This window comes from Staurois parvus, unplaced genomic scaffold (genome assembly GCF_062004578.1).
Source record: "Staurois parvus isolate SC_StPar_1 unplaced genomic scaffold, SC_StPar_1.0 ptg000794l, whole genome shotgun sequence".
Taxonomy (NCBI): Eukaryota; Metazoa; Chordata; class Amphibia; order Anura; family Ranidae; genus Staurois; species Staurois parvus.
In genome coordinates, this window is record NW_028318590.1 from 66,765 (window position 1) to 93,075 (window position 26,311).

The 26,311-nt window shown below is 48.6% G+C and overlaps 1 protein-coding gene across 1 annotated transcript in view; it reads right to left on the bottom strand.

Moving 5' to 3' along the window:
* Window positions 1-26,311, bottom strand: part of LOC149444266 (protein Aster-C-like) — a gene marked incomplete at its 3' end in the record, with an annotated part of 104,553 nt that overhangs the window by 66,094 nt on the left and 12,148 nt on the right. The window contains exons 2-4 of the mRNA XM_089654718.1: window positions 25,558-25,642; window positions 1,588-1,691; window positions 653-748 (exon numbers count right to left, since the gene is read on the bottom strand). Of these exons, the coding sequence (XP_089510844.1) occupies window positions 653-748; window positions 1,588-1,691; window positions 25,558-25,642 (285 nt within the window). The remainder of the gene's footprint in view (window positions 1-652; window positions 749-1,587; window positions 1,692-25,557; window positions 25,643-26,311) is intronic.

Consider the following 26,311-nt stretch of genomic DNA (forward strand, 5'->3'; position numbering starts at 1 on the left):
TGCAATGTTAGTGTGTGACTGTGGGGGAGGGGACATTAGAGTGTAAGCTCCTCTGGTGCAGAGACTGGTATGACTGTGGGGGAGGGGACATTAGAGTGTAAGCTCCTCTGGTGCAGAGACTGGTATGACTGGCGGTATATGTCAGAGCTATATACAGTATATGTACAACGTTAGTGTGTAACTGCGGTGGGGACATTAGAGTGTAAGCTCCTCTGGTACAGAGACTGATGTGACTGTGGGGGAGGGGACATTAGAGTGCAAGCTCTTCTGGTACAGAGACTGATGTGACTGTGGGGGAGGGGACATTAGAGTGCAAGCTCCTCTGGTACAGAGACTGATGTGACTGTGGGGGAGGGGACCTTACAGTGTAAGCTCCTCTGGTACAGAGACTGATGTGACTGTGGGGGAGGGGACATTAGAGTGTAAGCTCCTCTGGTACAGAGACTGATGTGACTGGCTCAGTGTTCTCTGTACAGCGCTGCGGTATATGTCAGAGCTATATACAGTATATGTACAATGTTAGTGTGTAGCTGCGGTGGGGACATTAAGGAGTGTAAGCTCCTCTGAACAGCTCCACACACATGCTGACTGTATATTCAGGAATAATAGAGCGGACCCGTACTAACACTCCAGGCTGGGGGTAGGCAGATACCTTCTCGCTCTCTGTGCTGATCTGGATGGCATTGGGGATGAGTCGGGCTGTCTTCTCCTTCGTCATGGAGGTGACGTCTCTCAGTGACAGACATATCTGCAAATATGAAACACGGTTACTTAGCACGCACTGCATTACATAGATAGCGGCACATAGTTGCGTACAGCCGCCATCCCCCATTCATGTCTATGAACGTCTGTACGCAGCTCCAGGACATCCCAAGCATCAGAAATATGCAACGTCTTTCGGCTGCATGAGTGAATTCGCCCATGTACAGTACATGAAGCCTAAAGCTGCCAGCAGTTGGCTATGTAGGATGGGTGTCATACCCAGAGAACCTCTCAGGCTAAGGTGCCGGAGGGATGGAGTTGGGCTTTGGGTTGTGGTGTCCTACATGAGGTCAACTTTCAACATGGGAAAGAGACTTCTAAGAAGCCGGGAAGATGGGAGTAGTAGTGCAACCAATCAAATGGGCTTGTTAGAAATGAAGCCTTCTTGGGGATGCTATGGCACAGATTACACATGGCGGAAGGCTGGCTAGCCATGGACACTGGCCTCTCACCGCTGCATGAGTGAATGCGCCCATGTACAGTACATGAAGCCTAAAGCTGCCAGCAGTTGGCTATGTAGGAATGGTGTCATACCCAGAGAACCCCTCAGGCAAAGGTGTCGGAGGGATGGTGTTGGGCTTTGGGTTGGGGCGGGTCTGTCAAACCTTCCTCCATTCTCCAGGTGGAAGAAGGAATTTCTGAAATAACATGTCCTACATGAGGTCAACTTTCAACATGGGAAAGAGACTTCTATGAAGCCGGGAAGATGGGAGTAGTAGTGCGACCAATGAAATGGGCTTGTTAGAAATGAAGCCTTCTTGGGGATGCCATGGCACAGATTACACATGGCGGAAGGCTGGCTAGCCATGGACAGCGGCCTCTCACCGTAGTCTCCCAGCGGAAGATGTTGCTGTGGAAGCAGATCCAGCTCTCGGACAGGTAAAGGCGGCCTTGCAGTAGGATGTCCTTCTGTAGGGCACATGCGTAATCTAAGAGCAGAGACAGACCAGTTATAAAGTGCAAACACAGCTACTGGGAATACATGACTCGGGTATACAATCAAAAAGTAAGTGCGCCCCATGGAAACTGTTCACCTTTTCAACATATCTGAACAGGCTAGCATTGGATCTTCATTCAGATGGTGGCTACAGGTAAAGATGATACACTTTGGGTAAGAGGCCGTTATTGGCACACTAAAGATCTGTGTGACTGCTCCTGAATAGGTATAGGCAGTATAGATTAGTCCATAAAGAGTCCTTAAATATCCATGTGGTCCTACATAGCACCAGCGGCAACCATCCTAGAGCAAGCCAACTCTGGAAAAGGAAATGGAAAAGAAGAAAAGGAAGCGCCTCCTAAGTGCAGTATTAAAAGGAATGTTTAACAGACCACATGTGCGCCGCAGGCTGGTTCCAGGGACTTCTGGATTCCTATGCAAGCATTTTGGTGTTTTCATTTCCATCTACAGCCGACAGAAACACACCGGTGGGTCCTACAGGATCCATAGACCTGTGGTCTATTAAACATGCCTTTTATAACTGCACTTAGGAGGCGCTTCCTTTACCTATTCTTCAAAGATGATATACGTTGCCTTTTCAATTATGTTTTCAACAAAAAGACCAATTCATGTTATGGCGTACTGTGGAAAAAGTAAGTACACCCACCTGGGCCTTCTGTAGGTTTTTTGCATAACTGCCCACCCATCTCAGATAAAGCTGCATTTTCATTAATTTAGATCAGGGGTCTCCAAACTGCAGTTCGCGGGCCAGATGTGGCCGTTTGCTTGCTTTTATCCGGCCCTTGGACCACTCCACTGATACAAGGCACTATCCCTTCCACTGGCACCAAAGACAAGGAGCTATTCCCCCCACTGAAACCAACAATGGGGCCCTATTCCTCCCACTGACATCAGTGATGGGGCACTATTGCTCTCACTGACAACAATGATTGGGCACTATTCCTCCCACTGACACCAATGATGGGGCACTATTCCTCCCACTGACAACAATGATGGGGCACTATTCTTCCCACTGATCCCAATGATGGGGCACTATTCCTCCCACTGATACCAATGATGGGGCACTATTCCTCCCACTGACACCAATGATGGGGCACTATTCCTCCCACTGCAACTAATGATGGGGCACTATTCCTCCCACTGACACCAATGATGGAGCACTATTCCTCCCCCTGACACCAAAGATGAGGCACTATTCCTCCCCCTGACACCAATGATGGAACACTATTCCCCCAACTGACACCAACAATGTTGCACTATTCCTCCCACTGACACCAACAATGTTGCACTATTCCTCCCACTGACACCAACAATGGGGCACTATTCCTCCCACTGTCATCAATTATGTAAAAAATGTTTACCCCCATTTAGTAAACCAAGCCCATGACACTTTCTACTCCCACTGGCCACAGTCTGGCCCCCCTGAAGATTGAAGGGCAGTAAACTGACCCTTTGTTTCAAAAGTTTGGAGACCCCTGATTTAGATGATCAGAATAGATATACAACAATTTTATTTGTCCTTTGAACTGGGGAGGCATTTTTTCAACACAATAATGATAAGAGGTTCATTAGCAAAATCATCAAATGAAGGAATGGAGGAGTATGAACTGGCCTAGTTAAAGCCCTGATTTGAGTCCCATTGAAATTCTGTGGGGAGATATGAAACAGGCAGCTGATGGAATTAATTCATTAAAGAGGGAATTGTTCCCTGGGCCACTCAAAGTGACCCGGTACCGTGAGCCACAATCTACTGTGTCCGCTGTCCCACCTCCACATCCCCTCTCTGCTCACCTCCATACCCTCCTCTCTGCTCACCTTTGCTCCCCAAACCCCCTCTCTGCTCACCTCCACACCCTCCTCTCTGCTAACCTCCACACCCTCCTCTCTGCTCACCTTTGCACCCCAAACCCCCTCTCTGCTCACCTCCACACTCTCTTCTTTGCTCACCTCTGCACCCCAAACCCCCTCTACTCACCTCTGTACCCCACTACTCTCTGCTCAGCTCTATACCAAAACCCCGTCTGCTCACCTCTGTACCCCAAACCCCCCTTCTCTACTCACCTCTGCACCCCTAACTCCCCGCTCACATCTGTAGCACAAAACCCCAAACCCCCCTTTCTTCTCACCCCTGTACCCCAATACTCTCTGCTCAGCTCTATACCAAAACCCCCTGTCTGCTCACCTCTGTACCCCAAACCCCTCTTCTCTTCTCACCTCTGTACCCCTAACCCCCCATTCACGTCTGTAGCACAAAACCCCAAACCCCCCTTTCTGCTCACCTCTGTAGCCCTAACCCTCCCACTTACCGCTGTGATCCAAATCTCCCCGCTCTCTGCTCACTTCTGTACCCCAAACTCCCCTCTCTCTGCTCACTTCTGTACCCCAAACTCCCCATTCTCTGCTCACCTCTGTACCCCAATCTTCCTGCTCTCTGCTTATCTCATTACCCCAAACCCCTCTTTCTGCTCAGCTATGTACCTCAAACCTCTCTCTCTGCTCAAATCTGTACCCCTAACCGCCCCCCCCACTCACCTCTGTACCCCAAAGTCCCTCTCTGCTCACCTCTATACCCCAAACCCCCTGTCTGCTCACCTCTGCACCCCAAATCCTCTGTCTGCTCTCCTCTGTACTCCAAACCCTCCTCTCTGTTGACCTCTGTACCCCAAAACCTCACTTTGCTAACCTCTGTGCCCCACACCCCCCTCACTGCATACCTCTGTACCCCACTCTCTGCAAGCCCCCACCCTCCCTTTTGATCCTCTCTGTTTCCTGCTTTCCTCTCACCAGAGTCCCAGGGCAGGCCCATTCTTCCACTACAAACCACAAAACTGGCTGAGTAAGGAGCGCATGTGGCCAGGCCAGAACTGCAAGGGCATATAGCTGGCTGCTGGGTGTAGCTCTACATCGGTGGCTGGATGCAGAGTTTGGACCCCAGAGACATAGCACATACCTTTGCTGCTTCTCACCCCCTTACCGGTCCTGTATACACTCATTGGCACAGGATACTACCCTATAGGGGGAGGCAGAGAGCTCAGGATACAGGATGCCTCCCCCCTTCCACAGCTCTTCACTGCACCGTCCGCTGCTGTGCCGATGTGCAACACAGTTCGGGGAGCTTGGCCAAGTCTGACAGCCTTTTTCAACAAGGATACCAAGGCACCCCTGACGACCCCAGGAAGCACCCCAGGGTGCTGCAGCACCTGGGTTGAGAAAGGCTGTTCTAGAGTGCTTTGGCTCATTTTGATGTTCAAAGATGATTTCCAGCTCAACAAATAACACATACATTAAATAATATGTTACCCCAACATTTCATATTCCTGATATGTGTCTGATGTATCGTGTACTTGTATAAAAGTATCCTGTTCTTTTTGTATTGTTTCCATTGCATTACATCCCTGGTGTTTCTGCCAATCTCTCTGCTTTCCTATTAAAAACTGACCATTCTAGGCATGAGAGCACGTCCATCTCAGCATGGTCAGTTTTCTGGTTGTGCTGGGAGCACAGTCTGCATGCCCTCCATTGATGAGCCTTGTCCTAAATTCCCCCCCCCCCCACACACACACACACACAGTCAGTCACTGTGAAGATCAGTGAGGGTTTGTGATCACTTGTATAAAAAGGGATGAAGGTATTTTTTTTTGCATATGCAGTATACACAAGGCCTCAAAATTTCCACTCGCCTGCTCGCACTTGGCGAGTGGAAATAAGGTGGGGCGAGTCACTGGCAGAGCCGACACCATTGGTGTACGTACCCTGACACACACTGTACCCATCAAAGCACAGTAAGCAGGGGGAAGCCGGCAGCTGGCCCCAGAGAGGAGGTAAAGATCAGAGTGCTCCATCATTAATGAGAGGTTCTCATCTGAGCAGCTGGGACCCCATCCCGCAGGTGGATGGCTGGAGATCCATGCAGAGTGCCCTGTCTGCTGCATGGAGCAAGGGTCAGACAGGAGGCAGCGGGGGGGATGAGGGAGGAGCCAGGCATTAAAGCTGAGCAGGAGGCACAGGGGGCATTCTTTGTGGTAGGATGTCTCCAGTGGCTCAGCTCTCTGGCATGTCATGTGTTAGTTGGGCTGGGAGACTCCTGGGTTCTCCTGTGTCCTGTAATACTGCCCCCTATTGTGACACTGCCCCCCTCCTGTCCCACTGCCCTCTGTCTCGCTGCCCCCCTCCTGTGACACTGCCCTATGTCCCGCTGCCCCCCTCCTGTCCCGTTTCCCCCCCACTGTAACACTGCCCCCTCCTGTCCCACTGCCCCCTTCCTGTCCCTCTCCCCCCCCCCATAACACTGCCCCCCTCCTGTGACACTGCCCCGTTCCTGCCCCACAGCCTTCTGTCCCACTGCCCCCCTCCTGTCCTGCTGTCCCCCTCCTGTGACACTGCCCCCCATCCCGCTGCCCCCTCCTGTAACGCTGCCCTCCTCCTATGATGCTGCACCTATCCTATTATGCTGCCCCCCATCTGTCCCTTTGCTCCTCTCCTGTCCCTTTGCCCCCCTCCTGTCCCTTTGCCCACCTCCTGTGACGCTGCCCCCATTCTGTCCTGCTGCCCACCTCCTGTGACGCTGCCTACCTCCTGTCCCTTTGCCCACCTCTTGTGAAGCTGCTCCCCTCCTGTCCCATTGCCCACCTCTTGTGAAGCTGCCCCCCTCCTGTCCCTTTGCCCACCTCCTGTGATGCTGACCCCCTCCTATCCCTTTGCCCACCTCTTGTGATGCTGACTCCCTCCTATCCCTTTGCCCACCTCCTGTGATGCTGACCCCCTCCTATCCCTTTGCCCACCTCCTGTGATGCTGACCCCCTCCTATCCCTTTGCCCACCTCTTGTGATGCTGACCCCCTCCTATCCCTTTGCCCACCTCCTGTGATGCTGACCCCCTCCTATCCCTTTGCCCACCTCTTGTGAAGCTGCCCCCTCCTGTCCCTTTGCCCACCTCCTGTGATGCTGACCCCCTCCTATCCCTTTGCCCACCTCTTGTGAAGCTGCCCCAGCCTGTCGCTTTGCCCACCTCCTGTGACGCTGCCTCCCGCCTATCTTGCTGCCCTCCTCCTGTAATGCTGCTCCCCCTCTTGTCCCTCTGCCCACCTCCTGTCTCAGTGCCCCCCTCCTGTGACACTGCCCTATGTCCCACTGCCCTTCTCCTGTCCCGCTTCCCCCCCACTGTAACACTGCCCCCCTCCTGTGACACTGCCCCCCTCCTATGACACTGCCCTATGTCCCGCTGCCCCCCTCTGTCCCGCTTCCCCCCCACTGTAACACTGCCCCCCTCCTGTCCCACTGCCCTCTGTCCCGCTGCCCCCCTCCTGTCCCACTCCCCTCCCCCCCTCCTGTGACACTGCCCCGTTCCTGTCCCACTGTCCCCCTCCTGTAATACCTCCCCCTTCCTGTGATTCTGCCCTCCTCCTATGATGCCGCTCCTATCCTATGATGCTGCCCCCCTCCTGTCCCTTTGCCCACCTCCTGTGACGCTGCCCCCCTCCTGTGACGCTACCCCCATCCTGTCCCGCTGCCCACCTCCTGTGACGCTGCCCACCTCCTGTGACGCTGCCCACCTCCTGTGGCGCTGCCCCCCCCCCTCCTGTCCCTTTGCCCACCTCCTGTGATGCTGACCCTCTCCTATCCCTTTGCCCACCTCTTGTGAAGCTGCCCCATCCTGTCCCTTTGCCCAACTCCTGTGACGCTGCCCCCCGCCCGTCTTGCTGCCCCCCTTCTGTGACGCTGCCCCTCTCCTGTCCCGCTGCCCTCCTCCTGTAATGCTGCTCCCCCTCTTGTCCCTCTGCCCACGTCCTGTGATGCTGCCCTCACCTGTCTCTCTGCCCCCCAGTTGGTCTGGAGACCAATGACCCGCAGGCTGCCGGGTTGACTGGCAGGGGCAGCCCCATCCTCACGTATCTTGTGTTTTCACCCTGGCAGTGCAGAGGTGGTGATGTCTGCACGAGGAGTCCAGAGTTGTGGAGGATCCACCTGCAAGAGGAGTCCAGTGATGTGGAGGATCCACCTGCGAGAGGAGTCCAGTGATGTGGAGGATCCACCTGCGAGAGGAGTCCAGTGATGTGGAGGATCCACCTGCGAGAGGAGTCCAGTGATGTGGAGGATCCACCTGCGAGAGGAGTCCAGTGATGTGGAGGATCCACCTGCGAGAGGAGTCCAGTGATGTGGAGGATCCACCTGCGAGAGGAGTCCAGTGATGTGGAGGATCCACCTGCGAGAGGAGTCCAGTGATGTGGAGGATCCACCTGCGCGACGAGTCCAGTGATGTGGAGGATCCACCTGCGCGACGAGTCCAGTGATGTGGAGGATCAACCTGCGCGACGAGTCCAGTGATGTGGAGGATCAACCTGCGCGACGAGTCCAGTGATGTGGAGGATCCACCTGCGCGACGAGTCCAGTGATGAGGAGGATCCACCTGCGCGACGAGTCCAGGGATGTGGAGGATCAACCTGCGCGACGAGTCCAGCGATGTGGAGGATCAACCTGCGCGACGAGTCCAGCGATGTGGAGGATCCACCTGCGCGACGAGTCCAGCGATGAGGAGGATCCACCTGCGCGACGAGTCCAGCGATGCGGAGGATCCACCTGCGCGACGAGTCCAGCGATGCGGAGGATCCACCTGCGCGACGAGTCCAACGATGCGGAGGATCCACCTGCGCGACGAGTCCAGCGATGCGGAGGATCCACCTGCGCGACGAGTCCAGCGATGCGGAGGATCCACCTGCGCGACGAGTCCAGCGATGCGGAGGATCCACCTGCGCGAAGAGTCCAGCGATGCGGAGGATCCACCTGCGCGAAGAGTCCAACGATGCGGAGGATCCACCTGCGCGAAGAGTCCAGCGATGCGGAGGATCCACCTGCGCGACGAGTCCAGCGATGCGGAGGATCCACCTGCGCGAAGAGTCCAGCGATACGGAGGATCCACCTGCGCGAAGAGTCCAGCGATGCGGAGGATCCACCTGCGCGAAGAGTCCAGCGATGCGGAGGATCCACCTGCGCGAAGAGTCCAGCGATGCGGAGGATCCACCTGCGCGAAGAGTCCAGCGATGCGGAGGATCCACCTGCGCGAAGAGTCCAGCGATGCGGAGGATCCACCTGCGCGAGGATTCCAGCTATGCGGAGGATCCACCTGCAGCCCGCACACACCTGGACACATCAAACTTTTATGGGGGATCACACATACATACACACTGATTCACACAAATACATACACATACTGTACATACACATGCACACACATGCCCATACAGTACATACACACATTCAGTGCCTTGAAAAAGTATTCATCCCCCTTGAAATGTTCCACATTTTGTCATGGTACAACCAAAAGTTGTTCTACAAGGCGAGGGTTCATATACTTTAAAATTGGTGAATTCGTTCTCATAAACTGAATGAAGGAGAATGCAGATTTGTCAGAGATTGGTGCATAACTCCTACAAAAAGAGTCATTTCTGCCAAAGGGGGCAATACCAGCTTTTGAGACCAAGTGGGTGTTGCTTTTTCCACAGAACACCATTATATCTATTGATACTTTTATTGAATAAACCAATCAAAAATAACAATGTCAAATATTAACCAACCAAATAATAAATTGTTTTACTTTGCTGTTTGCAGGGAAAACTGATTCGTTTACCCCGCTAATGGCGAAGTTCCAGGATAGAATTATATTATTTACACAATAAAGCAAAGAGAGACTGACTCAGGTGAACTGGAGGAAATATTCCACCTTTCATTTTATAAAGTAAATGGTAAAATTTAAAAAAAAAAAATGTAAAAACTATTTTCACGTAACATTTTAAAAATAAATGAAAATAGTATTTTTCAGTTTTAAATGTTTTTTTTTTTTTTATTCATTCTTACTTTTATTTTTTTTTTGAGATTTTAAATTAAAATGTGTACTTTTTTTGTTTACTGTTTATTGAAAAAAAGACATGTAATACAGAATTTTGGCCAAACTTTGACCAAAACCGTACAAAAGAATAATTAAAAAAACAAAACAAAAACAGAAAACGGTCAGCTAGGACAAACATATGCAAAATATATGGCAAATGCACAGATATTCCAACAGTACATCATCAGTAGAACACAAAAAATCCTGTATTCAAAGTGTCATACAGAGTATAAATGTAAATTAGCCTGTAGCATTCAAATAAAGAGGATAAGTTTGTTGTTGGATAAAAACATCTGTTGTTTTGCAGTCAGAAAGTCCCATCAGTGTGGGAATAGGTGTGTCTCCTTTTGTAGAGCAGGCGTCTCCAGAATTTGAAAGGGCCGGTTTACTGTCCTTCGGACTTTAGGGGGGCTGGACTTTGGCTATTGGGAGTAGAAAAGGTCCTGATGAAAGCTGGAATAGGCAATGCCCAGGGGCGGACTGACCATTTGGAAACTCGGGCACTGCCCGAGGGCCCGGGATCAGTAGGGGGCCCCATGAGATGCCCCTGGTACCTTTTTCATAGGCTTTTTGAGTTTGGACAAGGACACGATCCCCTATTGCCCAGGGGCCCCATGAGTTGTCAGTCCACCCCTGGCAATGCCCCATCTTTAGTGTCAGAGGAAGGAAGAGTCAGTGGGAGGAATTGTGACCCATCATTGGTGTCATTGTGCCCCATTATTGGTGGCACTGGGAGGAATTGTGCCCCATCATTGGTGTCATTGGGAGGAAATGTACCCCTTCATTGGTGTCAGTGGGGAGAAGTTTGTTACATTGTTGGTAGCAATGCATGAAATAGTGCCCCAAGGGCCGGATAAAAATAGGCAAAGGGCAGCATCTGGCCCCCGGGCCGTAGTTTCGAGATCACTGTTGTAGAATATAGACTTTTTCATCCATATGCATAACAGAATCTATTCTTGAAACAATGACAGAAAAAGCTTCCACTCACCCAACCAATAAAATTCAAAATACTAATAAAAACTTACAAAGCCGTCTACAACTCTGCCCTCAGCTACATCACCAACCTGGTCTCAAAATATCAACCAACCCGCTCTCTTCAATCCTCCCAAGACCTTTCGCTCTCTAGTTCCCGTGTCACCTCCTCCAATGCTCACCTCCAGGACTTCTTCTAAGCTTCTCCTATCCTGTGGAACTCCCTACCCCAATCTGTCCGGCTATCTCCTAACCTATTCACCTTTAGAAGACCAACGAAAACCCTTCTCTTTAAAGAAGTCTATCCTGCTTCTACCTAGTAAGCCGCCATTTATTTCCTCCATCAGCTCATCAGCCACAGCTATTACTTTTTGTATCACTCAACCCTTCCTCCTATATTGTAAGCTCCCAGGAGCCGGGCCCTCTGTTTCCTCTTGTATCAAATTGTATTGTAACTGTAATGTCTGCCTTCATTTTGTAAAGCGCTGAACAAACTGTTGGTGCTATATAAATCCTGTATAATAATAATAATAATAATTAAAAAAGGGACTTCTAATGCAGCGCTATGGGCCAGAAGGTGGCAACACAAAAGGTATGGGTAAGTTTCTCTTTCATGGCGTGTCATCCAAGGCAAATAGGAGACACATCGGAAGAGTTCAATTCAGGGAGATACCGGTGAGAGCCGAAGCAATCTAAGCTATTTTAGAGTTTGAACCTTATCACAGGACTAGAAGATACACTCACCGGCCTCTTTATCAGGTCCACCTGTTCAATATCTTGGTAACACAAATTGCTATACAGCCAATCACATGGCAGCAGCTCAATGCATTTAGGCAACTAGACGTGGTGAAGGCGACTTGCTGAAGTTCAAACTGAGCATCAGAATGGGGAAGAAAAGAGATTTAACCTCCTGGCCCTTTAAAAGGGTTTGTGATGCCGGGAGGTGGGGCAGAGTTTGGGGTCATGTGACCGCCATGATTGGCGGTCACGGAGGTCACATGATCGGAAAGCTCCCGAATGCAAGTAACAATTGGGACCTTTCCCTGAGGTGCCTGTAAATGTGCTGGAAGCGTGCAGGGTGTGCGCTTTCGGCATATGTTTTGTTTATTATTATTATTATACAGGATTTATGGCGCCAACAGTTTGCTCAGCGCTTTACAATATAAAGGGAGACAATACAGCAACAATACAGTTCAATACAAGAGGGATAGGAGGGCCTGATCCTTGGAACTTACAATCTAGGAGGGAGGGGCTAGTGGTACAAAAGGTAATAACTGTGGTGGATGGACTGGTAGGAGGAGTAGAAGATTCCATTATTAGCTGAGGGCAGGATAGGCTTCCCTGAAGAGATAGGTTTTCAGAGATCACCTAAAAGTGGGCAGAGTAGGAGATAGTCTGATAGATGGAGGTGGAGAGTTCCAGAGGATGGGGGAGGCTCTGGAGAAGTCCTGGAGATGAGCATGGAGGAGGAGACAAGGGAGCTAGAGAGCATGAGGTCATGGGAGGAGCAGAGAGTACGGTTTGGGTGATATTTGGAGACAAGATTGGTGATGTAATTTGGGGCAAAGTTATAAATGGCATTTTATGTTATTAATGTTTTGAATTTTATTCATTGGACAATCGGAAGCCAGTGGAGGGATTGGCAGAGAGGGGTGGAGGACACTGAATGGAGATCAGTGGAGGGATTGGCAGAGAGGGGTGGAGGACACTGAGTGGAGGCCAGTGGAGGGATTGGCAGAGAGGGGTGGAGGACACTGAGTGGAGGCCAGTGGAGGGATTGGCAGAGAGGGGTGGAGGACACTGAATGGAGGCCAGTGGAGGGATTGGCAGAGAGGGATGGAGGACACTGAATGGAGGCCAGTGGAGGGATTGGCAGAGAGGGATGGAGGATGACCAAGGGAGGAGGTGTAGATGGAGAAGAGAAGGGGTCCAAGGACAGAAGCTTGAGGGACCCCTACAGAAAGAGGGAGTGGAGAGGAGGAGACCGAGTTATAGGTAATGCTGAAGGAGCGCTGCGATAGGTAGGAGGAGAACCAGGAGAGAGCAGTGTCTCGGAGGCCAAGAGAGTAGAGTTTTTAGAGGAGGGGATGGTCAACTGTATCAAAAGCCACAGAGAGGTCAAGTAGTGGCCATTGATTTTAGCAGTTAGTAAATCATTAGTGAGTTTTAGTACGGCAGTTTCAGTGGAGTGTAATGAGCAAAAGCCAGACTATAACCCCCCCTACCCCCGGCACATCAAACCCGACTTTGAAATTGTGCGAATTATAGTGAAGTCGCAAGATTCCAAAGTCGGGTGAGATGCTGATATAAGATGCAATTTGAAAGACATCTGACACATATGCCTATTCAAATCGCACCAAAAGTAGTACATGCACTACTTTAAAAATTGGTGCGGCTCCAACCAAGTTGGAACCGCACCGATTTGACCGCTCTAATTGCGGACAATAGGGTGCAACTTGGCAAACAATTTGCAAGTCACATGGCATGCAAATCGCATGCCAAGTCGCACCTGATGTGACCGGGGTGTAAAGGGTCGAGAAGGTTGTTGTCGGTGAGGTGGGAGGTCAGGCGATTGTAGACTAAGCGTTCTAGGAGTTTAGAGGTAAATGGCAGCAGGGAGATGGGTCTTAAGTTGTTCAGGTTGGTGGGGGTCAGGGAGGGCTTTTTAACCGTTTCAATACCGGGCAATTTTCCCCCTTCCTGCCCAGGCCATTTTTCAGGTTTCAGCGCTCTCACACTTTGAATGGCAATTGCGCGGTCATACAACATTGTACCCAAACTAAAATTTTATCATTTTCTTCACACAACTAGAGCTTTCTTTTGGTGGTATTTAATCACTGCTGGGGTTTTTATTTTTTGCTAAATTAACAAAAAAACACCAAAAATTTTGAAAAAAAAAAAAATTTTTCTTTGTTTCTGTTATAAAAGTTTACAAATAAATAATTGTTCTTCATAAATTTAGGCCGAGATGTATTCTGCTACATGTCTTTGGTGAAAATAACCCAAATTAGGATGTATTTTTTAGTTTGTAGGAAAGTTATAGAGTTCACAAACTATGGCATAGATCTGAATATTGATCAATCCTGAAGTACTGACAGCCAATCTCATTTCTTGAGGTCCAAGAATGTCAGGACAGTACAGATATCCCCCAAATGTCAGGACAGTACAGATATCCCCCAAATGTCAGGACAGTACAGATATCCCCCAAATGACCCCTTTTTGCAGAGTAGACAGTCCGACGTACTTCATAAGAGGCATGGCGAGTTTTTTGAAGTTGTATTTTTTTGTCATAATTTTTCAGAAAATGAAAAAATTAAAAAAATTATTTTCACTATTTTTTTTTTTACATACTGTCACCAGTGCAGTACAGCGTCATCATATAACTTTCATGGCGGTGAACAGGGACACTGACTGGTGACAGTATGAAAAAAATATATATATATATTTTTTTTTTATTATATTTAATTTTTTATTACATTTTTTTTTATTTTTTTTAAGATTTTTTTTTCATATTTTACTATGACCAAAGTAGTACAATGTTACCATAGTAGCATTGTACTACTTTGGGGAAGTGATCAGTAATTTTTTTTTTTTTTTACACAATTTGCTTATAGCAAAGAATTACTTTGCTATAAACAAGCATTTACCTGAATGAAATCGATTCATTCAGCTTCTTTTTTTTTTTTTGTGCTTAGCTGTGATTTGGTCACAGCTAATCACATGACATGTGCATGTGATTAGCTGTGACCATTCACAGCTAGGCACTAGTATACAATGGATGGCATCATGAATGAAGCCATCCATTGTATACAACTGTCATGTGACTTGCTGTGATTGGTCACAGCAGGTCACATGGTACCAACAATGGGAGCCGGTACTCGGATCTGTCATCGGCCATGTCCGAGGTGCACGGCCGGTGACAGATCGCGCTGCTGCGCCGCTCTGCATTAGCGCAAACTGCGCATGTGCGGGAGCACGCCAAATGGCGTGCACCCGGAATGCAGGAACACTTTTGAAGCTGCCAAACGGCCATTGGCTGGGCGGCTAATGGTTAAGTATGGGAGTGATGAGTGTATGCTTTAGAGGGGAGGGGAAGGCACCAGTAGAGAGGGAGAGATTGAACATGTAAGTGAGGGAGCATAGGACAGAAGAAGAGGGTGACCATAGTAGTTAGTGAGGGTACAGGATCCAGGGGGCACTTGGTGAGATGGGCTTCTGAGAAAACTTTAGTGACCTCTTCAGTAGTAGCGAGGTCAAAAGAGGAAAGAGTATGCAAATATACAGCCCCTTGGAGCAAAGGCCCAACCGCCGAGAGGCCGCATATTTGCGTACACTCGGTGCCAAGGAGTTAAGTGACTTTGAAAGAGCATGGTTGTTGGTGCCAGACGGGCAGGTCTGAGTATTTCAAAAATTGCTGATGGGTTTTTCATGCACAACCATCTCTAGGGTCAGAGGAGTCTTGTATCAATGGTTCAGGCTGGTGATGGTGGTGCATGGATATAGAAATTTTTTTAAAAACGACTTGTCCAAAGGACTAATTCGGGGTCCCAATCTACTTGTCCCTCATGACAATCTACTCGTCCTGCTAAAAAAAAACTGCTGATCTAATGGGATTTTCACACACAACCATCTTTAGTTTTTACAGAGAATGGTCCGAAAAAGAGAAAATATCCAGTGAGCGGCAGCTGTGTGGAGAAAAATGCCTTGTTGATGTCAGAGGAGAATGGGCAGACTGGTTAGAGATGATAGAAAGGCAACAGTAACTCAAATAACCACTCGTTACAACCAAGGTATGCAGAATATCATCTCTGAACGCACAACACGGGGAACCTTGAACCAGATGGGCTACAGTAGTAGAAGACCACACCGGGTGCCACTCCTGTGAGCTAAGAACAATTCGCACAGGCTCACCAAAATTGCACAATAGAAGATTGGAAAAACGTTGTCTGGTCTGATGAGTCTGGATTTCAGCTGCGACATTCAGATGGTAGAGTCAGAATTTGGCATAAACAACATGAAAGCATGGATCCATCCTGCCTTGTATCAATGGTTCAGGCTGGTGGTGGTGGTGTCATGGTGTGGTGGATCCATCCTGCCTTGTATCAATGGTTCAGGCTGGTGGTGTCATGGTGTGGAGGAGATTTTCTTGGCACTAGCAAGGTGTGCCTAATAAAGTGACTGATGAGTGTATGTATCAACGTGTCCCCCAAAGGGAGAGCCTCCAAAGCAGAGGTGTCCAACCTGCGACCCCAGATTGCTATGAATGAGGCCCAACAACAAATCATAAACTTACAGGCACTCTTTACATCTGGAGGAAAAGAGATTTAATCTCCAAATACACAAAGGTTTCTTCACAGTGAGGGCTGTGAGAATGTGGAATAGACTCCCTCCAGAGTTGGTTGTGGCCAGCTCAGTGGATTGCTGTAGGAAAGTCCTGGATTCTTTCTGGATACACAGAATATAACTGGATATAACATTTATAGGGAAAGTAGATCCAGGGAATATCCGATTGCCTCTCAGGGGATCAGGAAGGAATTTTTTCCCCTGCAGGAGCAAATTGGATCGTGCTTTGCTGGGTTTTTTTGCCTTCCTCTGGATCAGCTGTGGGTGTAGGATTATAACTTCTTTTTTTCTTAATGGTTGAACTGGATGGACTTTTCTCTGTTTTCTTCCACATTCTTTATATGGATGTGTCTGATTTATGCTTTAGAGCAGGTGTGTCAAACCTTTGGACCTTCCTGGGCCGCATTGGAAAAAGAGGAATTGTCTTGGGCCGCACATAAAATACACTAACAGTAAGGAAAATGTGAGTATTTGCACAAAAAAATTCTTCTAGCTTTTTTTGGGTTGTGTCTTACATACATGCACACGTGTTTGCACACATTTATGAGTACAGAACTGTGCAGCCCTGCCAATGAGCTCCTTCTTCCATCCCTGTACTGCACACAGCCTTGGCAAAGGCAGTTATGTTACAGTTCTGTGAATTCTCTGGTTAGAAAGGCAGCGCTGCTGCAGTAGTCAGCTACACACTATGCGGATTGAGGTTGTGTGTAAAAGAATCTGATCTAAGCTATGTGCTGTGTTGGGAGGATGAGCTCTGCTGCCTGTGCAGTGCAGGGGTGAGAGTGGGAGTTCTGGCAAGTGCCCTGCCAGCAGTGACCCCTGTCCTCTGCCCTGCCAGCAGTGACCCCTGTCCTCTGCCCTGCCAGCAGTGGCCCCTGTCCTCTGCCCTGCCAGCAGTGGCCCCTGTCCTCTGCCCTGCCAGCAGTGGCCCCTGTCCTCTGCCCTGCCAGCAGTGGCCCCTGTCCTCTGCCCTGCCAGCAGTGGCCCCTGTCCTCTGCCCTGCCAGCAGTGGCCCCTGTCCTCTGCCCTGCCAGCAGTGGCCCCTGTCCTCTGCCCTGCCAGCAGTGGCCCCTGTCCTCTGCCCTGCCAGCAGTGGCCCCTGTCCTCTGCCCTGCCAGCAGGGGCCCCTGTCCTCTGCCCTGCCAGCAGGGGCCCCTGTCCTCTGCCCTGCCAGCAGGGGCCCCTGTCCTCTGCCCTGCCAGCAGGGGCCCCTGTCCTCTTCCTTATCAGCAGTGGCCCCTGTCCTCTGCCCTGTCAGCAGTGGCCCCTGTCCTCTGCCCTGCCAGCAGTGGCCCCTGTCCTCTGCCCTGCCAGCAGTGGCCCCTGTCCTCTGCCCTGCCAGCAGTGGCCCCTGTCCTCTGCCCTGCCAGCAGTGGCCCCTGTCCTCTGCCCTGCCAGCAGTGGCCCCTGTCCTCTGCCCTGCCAGCAGTGGCCCCTGTCCTCTGCCCTGCAAGCAGTGGCCCCTGTCCTCTGCCCTGCTGACCCCTGTCATTGGCTCATCCGCCCATTGTCCTCGGCTCATCTGCCCTCTGTCCTCTTCCCTGCTGACTCCTGTCCCTTGCCCTTCTGACCACTGTCCTCCACCCTGCTGACTCCTGTACACTGCCCTGCTGCCCCCTGTCCTTTGCCCTGATGATTGCAGTACACTGCCCTGCTGACCCTTGTCCTCCACCCTGCTGACTCCTGTACACTGCCATACTGACCTCTGTCCGCAGCCCTACTGGCCCCCTGTGTACTGCCCTGTTACCTGTACACTCCCCTGCTGACCTCCCATCCTTTGCACTGTTTAACCTCCCCCCCCAGATACACTGCTCTACAAACTAACTGCCACTGTGCACTGCTCTACAAACTAACTGCCACTGTGCACTGCTCTACAAACCACCGACCATATCCTCTGTCCTGCTGGCTCCCTGTACACTGTCCTGCTGATCTCCTTTCCTCTGCCCCCCTGAAATGTTTTACCGCACCCCCACATCAGACAGGCTAGATCCGGCCACGACCTATATTTGTGAGCAACTATTTTCAAGGATGAAGCCCATGAAGGGCAAAATTAGAACCAAAATATCTGATGAGCATCTTGAGAATTCATTGAGAAATGCTAGTCCATCCATCCAACCAGATATTGATGCGTTTGTTTATCAAAAAGAAATATCGCACTAGTTTTATGTTTCTCTCTGTTACTTTTATAATAAAACAAATATTACAATAAAATGAAGTTTTATTACTCAGATAGGTACATTATCTACATCAATGACTGTGATCTGCCCAACGGTGTATTTTATGTGTGGCCCAAGACAATTCCTCTTTTTCCAATGCGGCCCAGGAAAGTCAAAAGGTTGGACACACCGGCTCTAAAGCATAAATCAGACACATACATGTAAAGAATGTGTGAACTAAAGGGCGTGTAATAAAATCTATGCATTTTATAATTCAGATCCCATGTGTTCCATATAATGGTTCAGAGCATGCTAGTGTTGGGGCGGATTTACTAAAGCCAATAGACTGTGCACTCCGCAAGTGCAGGTACTCCAGAGCTTAGTAAAAGAGGTAAAACTTCACTTTGTAAAGAATACCCAATCACGTACAAGGAAAATAATGATTGGATGATGAAAGTCAGCAGAGCTTCTGCTCATTTACTAAGCTCCGGAGCAAATACCCTTGCAGAGTGCAACTGCAAAGTGCACAGCCAACCCCACTGTATGTTATTGGAAGGGCATAGTCACCCAAAACTAATATCTTAGTTATGTGTGGAGCAGGGGCGGACTGACCATTTGGAAACTCAGGCTGTGCCCGAGGGCCCAGGGTCAGTAGGGGGCCCCATGAGATGCCCCTGGTACCTTTTTTATAGGCTTTTTTGAGTTTGGGCAAGGACACAGGGGCCCCATGATTTGTCAGTCCGCCCCTGGTGTGGAGCTGTCTGTTATCCTAGGGTTTCCAGTGTTGAGATCTCCTCGCCATAGTTGGCACCAGGGGTGGACTGACAACTCATGGGGCCCCCAGGCAATAAGGGATCATGGGGCCCGTGTCTTCACCCACACTCAAACCACACTCAAATAAGCCTATGAAAGGTACCAGGGGCATCTCATGGGGCCCCCTACTGACCGGGGCCCTCGGGAAGTGCCCGAGTTCCCAAATGGTCAGTCCGCCCCGGTTGCCACCCAACTTTTGTTATTTCCAGCAAACTTAGTTGGTCTCCAATCCTGCCATGGCATTCTTCATAATCTAGAATCTGTGGCAAGGAGAGTGACAGCCATTTATAAAGGGCCACAGAAGGCTTAGAGATCAAGGAACTTGGCAAAAAGACCCGCCTGGAGGTTTGCATGTTCTCCCAGTGCCTGCGTGGCTTTCCTCCGGGTACTCTGGTTTCCTCTTGCACTCCAAATACATGCTGGTAGGTTAACTGGATCCTGTCTAAAGTGTCCCTAGTATGTGTATGTATGAATGTGAGTTTGGGACCTTAGATTGTACGCCCCTTGAGGGTTAGGGACCTTAGACTGTACGCCCCTTGAGGGTTAGGGACCTTAGATTGTACGCCCCTTGAGGGTTAGGGACCTTAGATTGTACGCCCCTTGAGGGTTAGGGACCTTAGATTGTACGCCCCTTGAGGGTTAGGGACCTTAGATTGTACGCCCCTTGAGGGTTAGGGACCTTAGATTGTACGCCCCTTGAGGGTTAGGGACCTTAGACTGTACGCCCCTTGAGGGTTAGGGACCTTAGATTGTACGCCCCTTGAGGGTTAGGGACCTTAGATTGTACGCCCCTTGAGGGTTAGGGACCTTAGATTGTACGCCCCTTGAGGGTTAGGGACCTTAGACTGTACGCCCCTTGAGGGTTAGGGACCTTAGACTGTACGCCCCTTGAGGGTTAGGGACTGATGTGAATATATAAAGCGCTGTGTAAATTGACGGCGCTATACAAGTACCTGCACTCCTAGATTGTAAGCTCCCAGGATCAGGGCCCTCCTATCCCTCTTGTATTGAACTGTATTGTTGCTGTATTGTCTCCCGTTATATCGTAAAGTGCTGAGCAAACTGTTGGCGCCATAAATCCTGTATAATAATAATAAAAAATAAATAAAATAAATAAGATAAAATGGCAGCCACTGAATTATGTTATCACCAGCCAAAGGAACAATTCAGGCCGGAGGGACAATGCGGGTGGGAGGAAATTTCATGCCATAGCAGCATTTCTGGCAGGAGGTGCAATGAATGTGGAATGGGCAATTCATAACAAATCAGCAATATAAATGTTCCAGCCCTCACTTGGGTAATATCAAGCAAAGTTCTCTTTCAACTAGAGATACCAAGAAACATAAATGATGGAAATGTGAACTATTCAGCATATACCAAACACTTAAACAAAATAAAAAAAAATTGGGTGGACCGGCCCTTTAAATGTTCATGGCTAAACTCATATAGATCCTAATAGTTTTTTTTACAAAGACAGGACAGCTGAAAAATGTGAGCTGACACTCAGATTGTGTGAGACCCCCTGACCTCTGAAATATGACCCCCAACCCTGTTAAGGGGCATGTACATGCACAGAATTCCAGGTCTGTCTGTCACTCTTTAGGTGGCCAAACAGCAAATTTAAGGTTTGATTGAAATACTGAACAATGTCAAACAATGGGTATTATCTTACACTTTGTAAATTATTTAAAATATCCTATGAAAATAAAATCTATTATTTATAAATGTAAAGGATCAATTAAAAATGATCATTTACTCCATCTAATTTTGGAACGGCTCTCCTAACACAAGCAGATATTTGTTGGATTGATCAGACGTGATCAACGAAATTCCAACATGGCCATTCGTCTTGCCAGAGTCGATCAAGAACTCACTATGTCAACCAAATGGAGGATCTATGGTTTGTGATTTTCATTGTTTGACCATTTTAGTTTTACTGAATGAACATTATTGTAGGATCATATCAATACAAGTGTGGCCATCTCTACAGACTGATCTCTGGGGTTTATTTACTAAAACTGGAGAGTGCAAAATCTGGACAGCTCTGCATAGAAACCAATCAGCTTCCAGGTTTTATTGTCAACGCTTATTGAACAAGCTGAAGTTAGAAGCTGATTGGCTCCCATGTACACCAGATTCTGGGCGGTCCAGTTTTAGTAAATCTACCCCCATGTGTGATTTCACCTAATTCAAGGCAGGGTGTGACCAATGAAAGAGGATAGAACAGGAAGGCGCTTCTAAGTGCAGCACATCCAGAAGAATCATTAATAATGACGGTTAGAAACACTTACAAACTCGTAGTTAAAACAGACATAATAAAATCGTCAGAGTGCAGAGGCTCATCCACCATGCGAGAACCCGCTGTGCCAGCCAGCAGCTGCAGGGGGAGCTGAGGAACAGATGTCCAAGATGGCCACCGCACGTTCCAGGATCGCTGGAACGCACGCTGGAGTGCACGCTGTCCAGAAGACCACAACCAGAAGTGACTTGGGTTAGGAACGGGCGTGGAACAGTGATGCGTTTCGGAGCATGAGCAGAGCTCCTTCTTCAAGACCGATGCCAACAAGTGATGGGAGCCGAATAAATAGGAATAAGGGGAGGGGGCGGCCTGAGGAGATGGAAATGCACGCCCCCCGAAGCCCAAACAATGGAGGCCATGGGAGCAATGGGCTAATGGGCACAGTGGCTTAGTGGTTAGCACGTCTGCCTTGCAGTAAATGGGTCATGGGTTTGATTCCCGAACATGGCGTCTCCTGCATGGAGTTTGCATGTTCTCCCTGTGCTTGCATGGGTTTCCTTTGGGTGCTCCGGTTTCCTCCCACACTCCAAAGACATGCTGGTAGGTTAATTGGCTCCTGTCTAAATTGGCCCTAGTATGTGTATGTATGAATGTGAGTTAGGGACCTTAGATTGTACGCCCCTTGAGGGTTAGGGACCTTAGATTGTACACCCCTTGAGGGTTAGGGACCTTAGATTGTACGCCCCTTGAGGGTTAGGGACCTTAGATTGTACGCCCCTTGAGGGTTAGGGACCTTAGATTGTACGCCCCTTGAGGGTTAGGGACCTTAGATTGTACGCCCCTTGAGGGTTGGGGACCTTAGATTGTACGCCCCTTGAGGGTTAGGGACCTTAGATTGTACGCCCCTTGAGGGTTAGGGACCTTAGATTGTACGCCCCTTGAGGGTTAGGGACTGATGTGAATGTTCAATATATATGTGTAAAGCGCAGCATAAATTGACGGCACTATATAAGTACCTGAAATAAATAAATAATAAATAGAGAGGAGGACAAAAAAAAAAAAAAGAGGCCACCCCCTCCTCCACTGATGCGCCCAGGGGCGGACTGACAAATCATGGGGCCCCCGGGCAATAGGGGATCATGGGGCCCCTGTGTCCTTGCCCAAACTCAAAAAAGCCTATGAAAAAAGGTACCAGAGGCATCTCATGGGGCCCCCTACTGACCCCGGGCCCTCGGGCAGTGCCCGAGCTTCCAAATGGTCAGTCCGCCCCTGGATGCGCCCTATACATATCCTCTGTGACCACTGAAAGGTCTTCTCTATGGTCAACCCTAGTTCCAAAAAAGTTTAAAATCTACATAAATACCGAAGGCAATGATTTGCAAATCTCATAGACCAATATTTTGTTCACAGTAGAAAATAGAAAACATATCAAATGTTTAAAATGAGAAAATGGCCCATTTTTAGAAAAAATTTAAGTTATTATGATATCGATGGCAGCAACACGTCTGAAGTCCCAAGTTGGTACCGGGCAAAAAAAGCTGGCAACGTAAGTGGTACTAACAAGGAACAGCTGGAAGAACATTTTGCAACTAATTAGGTTAATTGGCAACAGGTCAGTAACTAAACTGGGTAAAAAAAAAGAGCATCTTAGAGAGTCGGTGTCTTAGAAGTAAAGATGGGCAGAGGTTCACCAATCTGTGAAAAGCTGCATCTAAAAATTGACCAACAATTTCCTCAGCGCAAAATATCATATGCAGTACACAATATCATCAAAAGATTCAGAGAATCCGGAGAAATCCTTGTGCCCAAGGGGCAAGGTCGAAACGCAATTTTGGATGCCAGTGATCTTCAGGCCCTCAAACTATGTCGTCTGAGAGCTTGAAGATCATGGACATCTAATATCGTGCCTGTTCTTAATGAAGAGCTACATTAAAAACAGGCATGATTCTGTGATGGACATCGCCATGCCATTGCCGTGCCATCCAGAGAAGCAAGATAAAGCTCCGTCATGCGAAGAGGAAGCCATGTCCGAACATGACCCAGAGGGGTTTATTTACTAAAGCTGGAGAGTCCAAAATCAGACTCCCTTCTGCATAGAAACCAATCAGCTTCTAACCTCAGCTTGTTCAATGAAGCTTTGGCAATGAAACCTGGAAGCTGATTGGTTTCTATGCAGAAGGGAGTCTGATTTTGGACTCTCCAGCTTTAGTAAATAAACCCCAGAATGTCCGAACGTCTTCTCTGGGCCAAAGCTCATTTAAAATGGTCTGTTGCAAAGTGGAGAAGACTGTTCTGTGGTCAGACAAAAAAATATTCTTTTTTGGCAACCATGGGCGCTGTGTCCTCCGGACAAAGAAGAGAGGGACCTTCCAGCTTGTCATTAGCCTACATCTCTGATGGTATGGGGGGCATTAATGCGTATGGAATGGGCAGCAATCGATGCTGAAAGATATATCCAGGTTTCAGAGCAGCACATGCTCCAATCCAGATGATGTCTTTTTCAGGGAAGGCCTTGTATATTTCAGCAGGAAAATGCTTAACTGCCTACTTCATCTATGACAACAGCATGGCTTCCTAGTAGAAGAGTCCGGGTGTGGAATTGGCCTGTCTGCAGTCCAGACCTTTCACCATTTGGTAATATTTGGCTCATCAAAGCCACCTTATTTCTTTCTTAAAATTGTACATTTTTGCAATGTAAGTGTTTGGGCTACAGCGTCTGACAGATGGCACAGCCTGTCAAAGTCTCCCACTGAGTTTAGTGGCGGAGCACAGCAACCATGAGCCAAATGCTCAGCTTGTGGTTGAAGTCCAATTTTTTAACTTTCAAAATCCCACTTGGGTTTGAAAAAAAAGAAGTAGACATTCCAGAGGTGGCAGGCTCATCTCCTGAATGCCTGCCAACCGCTGCAATACCTCCCTCTGAAAAGCAATCCACCGCAGATCACTTTTCAGAAGATGGTAAGAATTGCTGCCTGTCTGAAAGAAGCCAAAGTCTGTCACTACATGACTGAGCTGCAAATCGCTTGGGCCTTTTGTTAACTGAAACACATTTTTTCTCCAACAAAATGCTAAGGAGAATGATTCTGGAGCTGCTACATATCACTGCTAGAAAATTGCCTGTGTGACATGGGCCCCATAGTCAAAATTTTCTCCATAGACAGTGAGGCTGCTTTACTACAAACGTTGATAATCGTCACTGAAAAAAGTGAGAATATTCAATCATATAAAAAGCACCCACACATGGATGAGTATTCAGTATGTAGAACCCTCTAGTGTACAGTTAGGACAGGAAAATGTATGTTGACCCAGTGGTTAAGTGAGTCTGAGTAATTGCTATGGGTTCAGTTTAAGGTCAGGCTGGAAGGATCTGCAGATCAGGCCTCTGTTGCCCACCCCTAATTCTGGAGGTCCATGGAAATTTCTAGAAGCTAGTGGGCAGAGGTACAAAGGCAGGGATCTGAATATTTATGAGAGTTTGGCCAATCCCCAGAGTGGTAAGATGGGCCTATAAATATTGAAGAGCCTGGCCAGTTGGGGTGGTCTGTGGTCAGGTGGAAGATGGAGTGCTGAGGATTGTGAGGCCTGGGAGGGGACCCCGGGAAAGGAGGGGTTCTGCCCCCAAGGTTGGAGCTGAGGAAGGAAGGAAAGGAAGCTGGAGAGAGGGATCTTTGCTGCCCTATAGTCACCCTGCCTAGCATGGGAAGACTAGCACAGCAGAAGGCCCAAACAGCAGTTTTATCCAAGGCAGCAGGATTCAGGATTCAAGGGACAGTGCGAGTACCTTTACATCTCCAGGGCCTACAAGGGAGAAAGCTGCCAGATGCCATATCCAGCATGCTTTTTATAGGGACAGCGTCACAGCTAACCTAAATCCCTTGCTCTGAGACACTTTACAAGGCAGCCAGGTGGGCTGGCATTTTCTGCCAAGTATAGGGACTTTGTGAATTTCACCCAGGGGACATAGAGCTCCTAAAAGAGGAACCTTTGCTATTGATCTTTTAGAGACTGATGGTATTCCAGAGGGCAACAGTCCAGGATCTGCATTTTTGTGTACATAGTGAAGGAAGATTGTCCTCCAATTGTTCCACCAAATCAAGTTGGGAATCCCATATTCCCTTATCTCCATCCAAATTGTTTTCCGCTCAATGAAAAAACAAAAACAAACCCATGGACTGGTTACTGACTCCGTGGGAAACTGAAAATGCGTGTTGCCTGGCTGTGCAGGAATAGGGGGACACAAAAATCCAGCAGCCCTCTAGGGGGAAGTGTGAAGAAAGATTAGGGGATTTTGATTTTCATATGATTGGAAAATTGACGTAAATATTCACACCATTTTTTGAGTGAAGATTTTTAACTTCTTTAGTCAGTCGGTTTCATTGACTGTAAATACAAACCATTCCTGCCCCCCGTCACCGCACACAGCATCAACTTACCCACAATCAGCTTCTCGCTCTCCGGCAAATCTTTGAACAGTTTCCGAAACTCCTCGCTGCGCTGTTTGTAGGTGGAGCTTGAGACCTGCGACAGGAGATAGACAGAGATTATAACTCCTATATATGTGTCCAGATTTCCACCAATAAAGGACACCTACATGATTCGTATAGGCTCCATCTGCCAGGAGCTGGTCCTCCATCCTCTTGCTCTTCAGAGTGGTTGAGCAACTGTAAGGACAGCCGCCTACACAAGTGACCGGGTGAGTGCAAAAATTCACACAGACAGGCCTCCCTGGGGTGACACATTCCAGAAATAATGGAGGAGGCCAAATACTTTCCTGAAACCTTTACATATTTGGAATTTTCACTTGGGCTCTATGCCTCCTTATAGCTGATGAGATGCCACATGCAAGACACAATATATGGCCAAAAGATGCCAGATGCCATATGCAAGACACCCTGACCATTACACCTACTATATGGCCAAAAGTAAATACCCACCATAAAATGAAGGAATTCACGTTTCCAGTGAAGGGTATAAAAATGCTACAACATACAAAGACATTTCAGACAACTACAACCTTTCATCCTTGTGGTTACAGTTTGGGGAAGGCCCCTATTGAGCTGAACATAACTGGGATTGGGTCAAGGTTTGGCAGACCTGACTAAAGTTCAGGGATCAAATCTGAACCCTACTGATGTCAACGGGAGATAAATGTTAAAAAAAAAAGAGAGTAATGGCCGATTTGTAGAC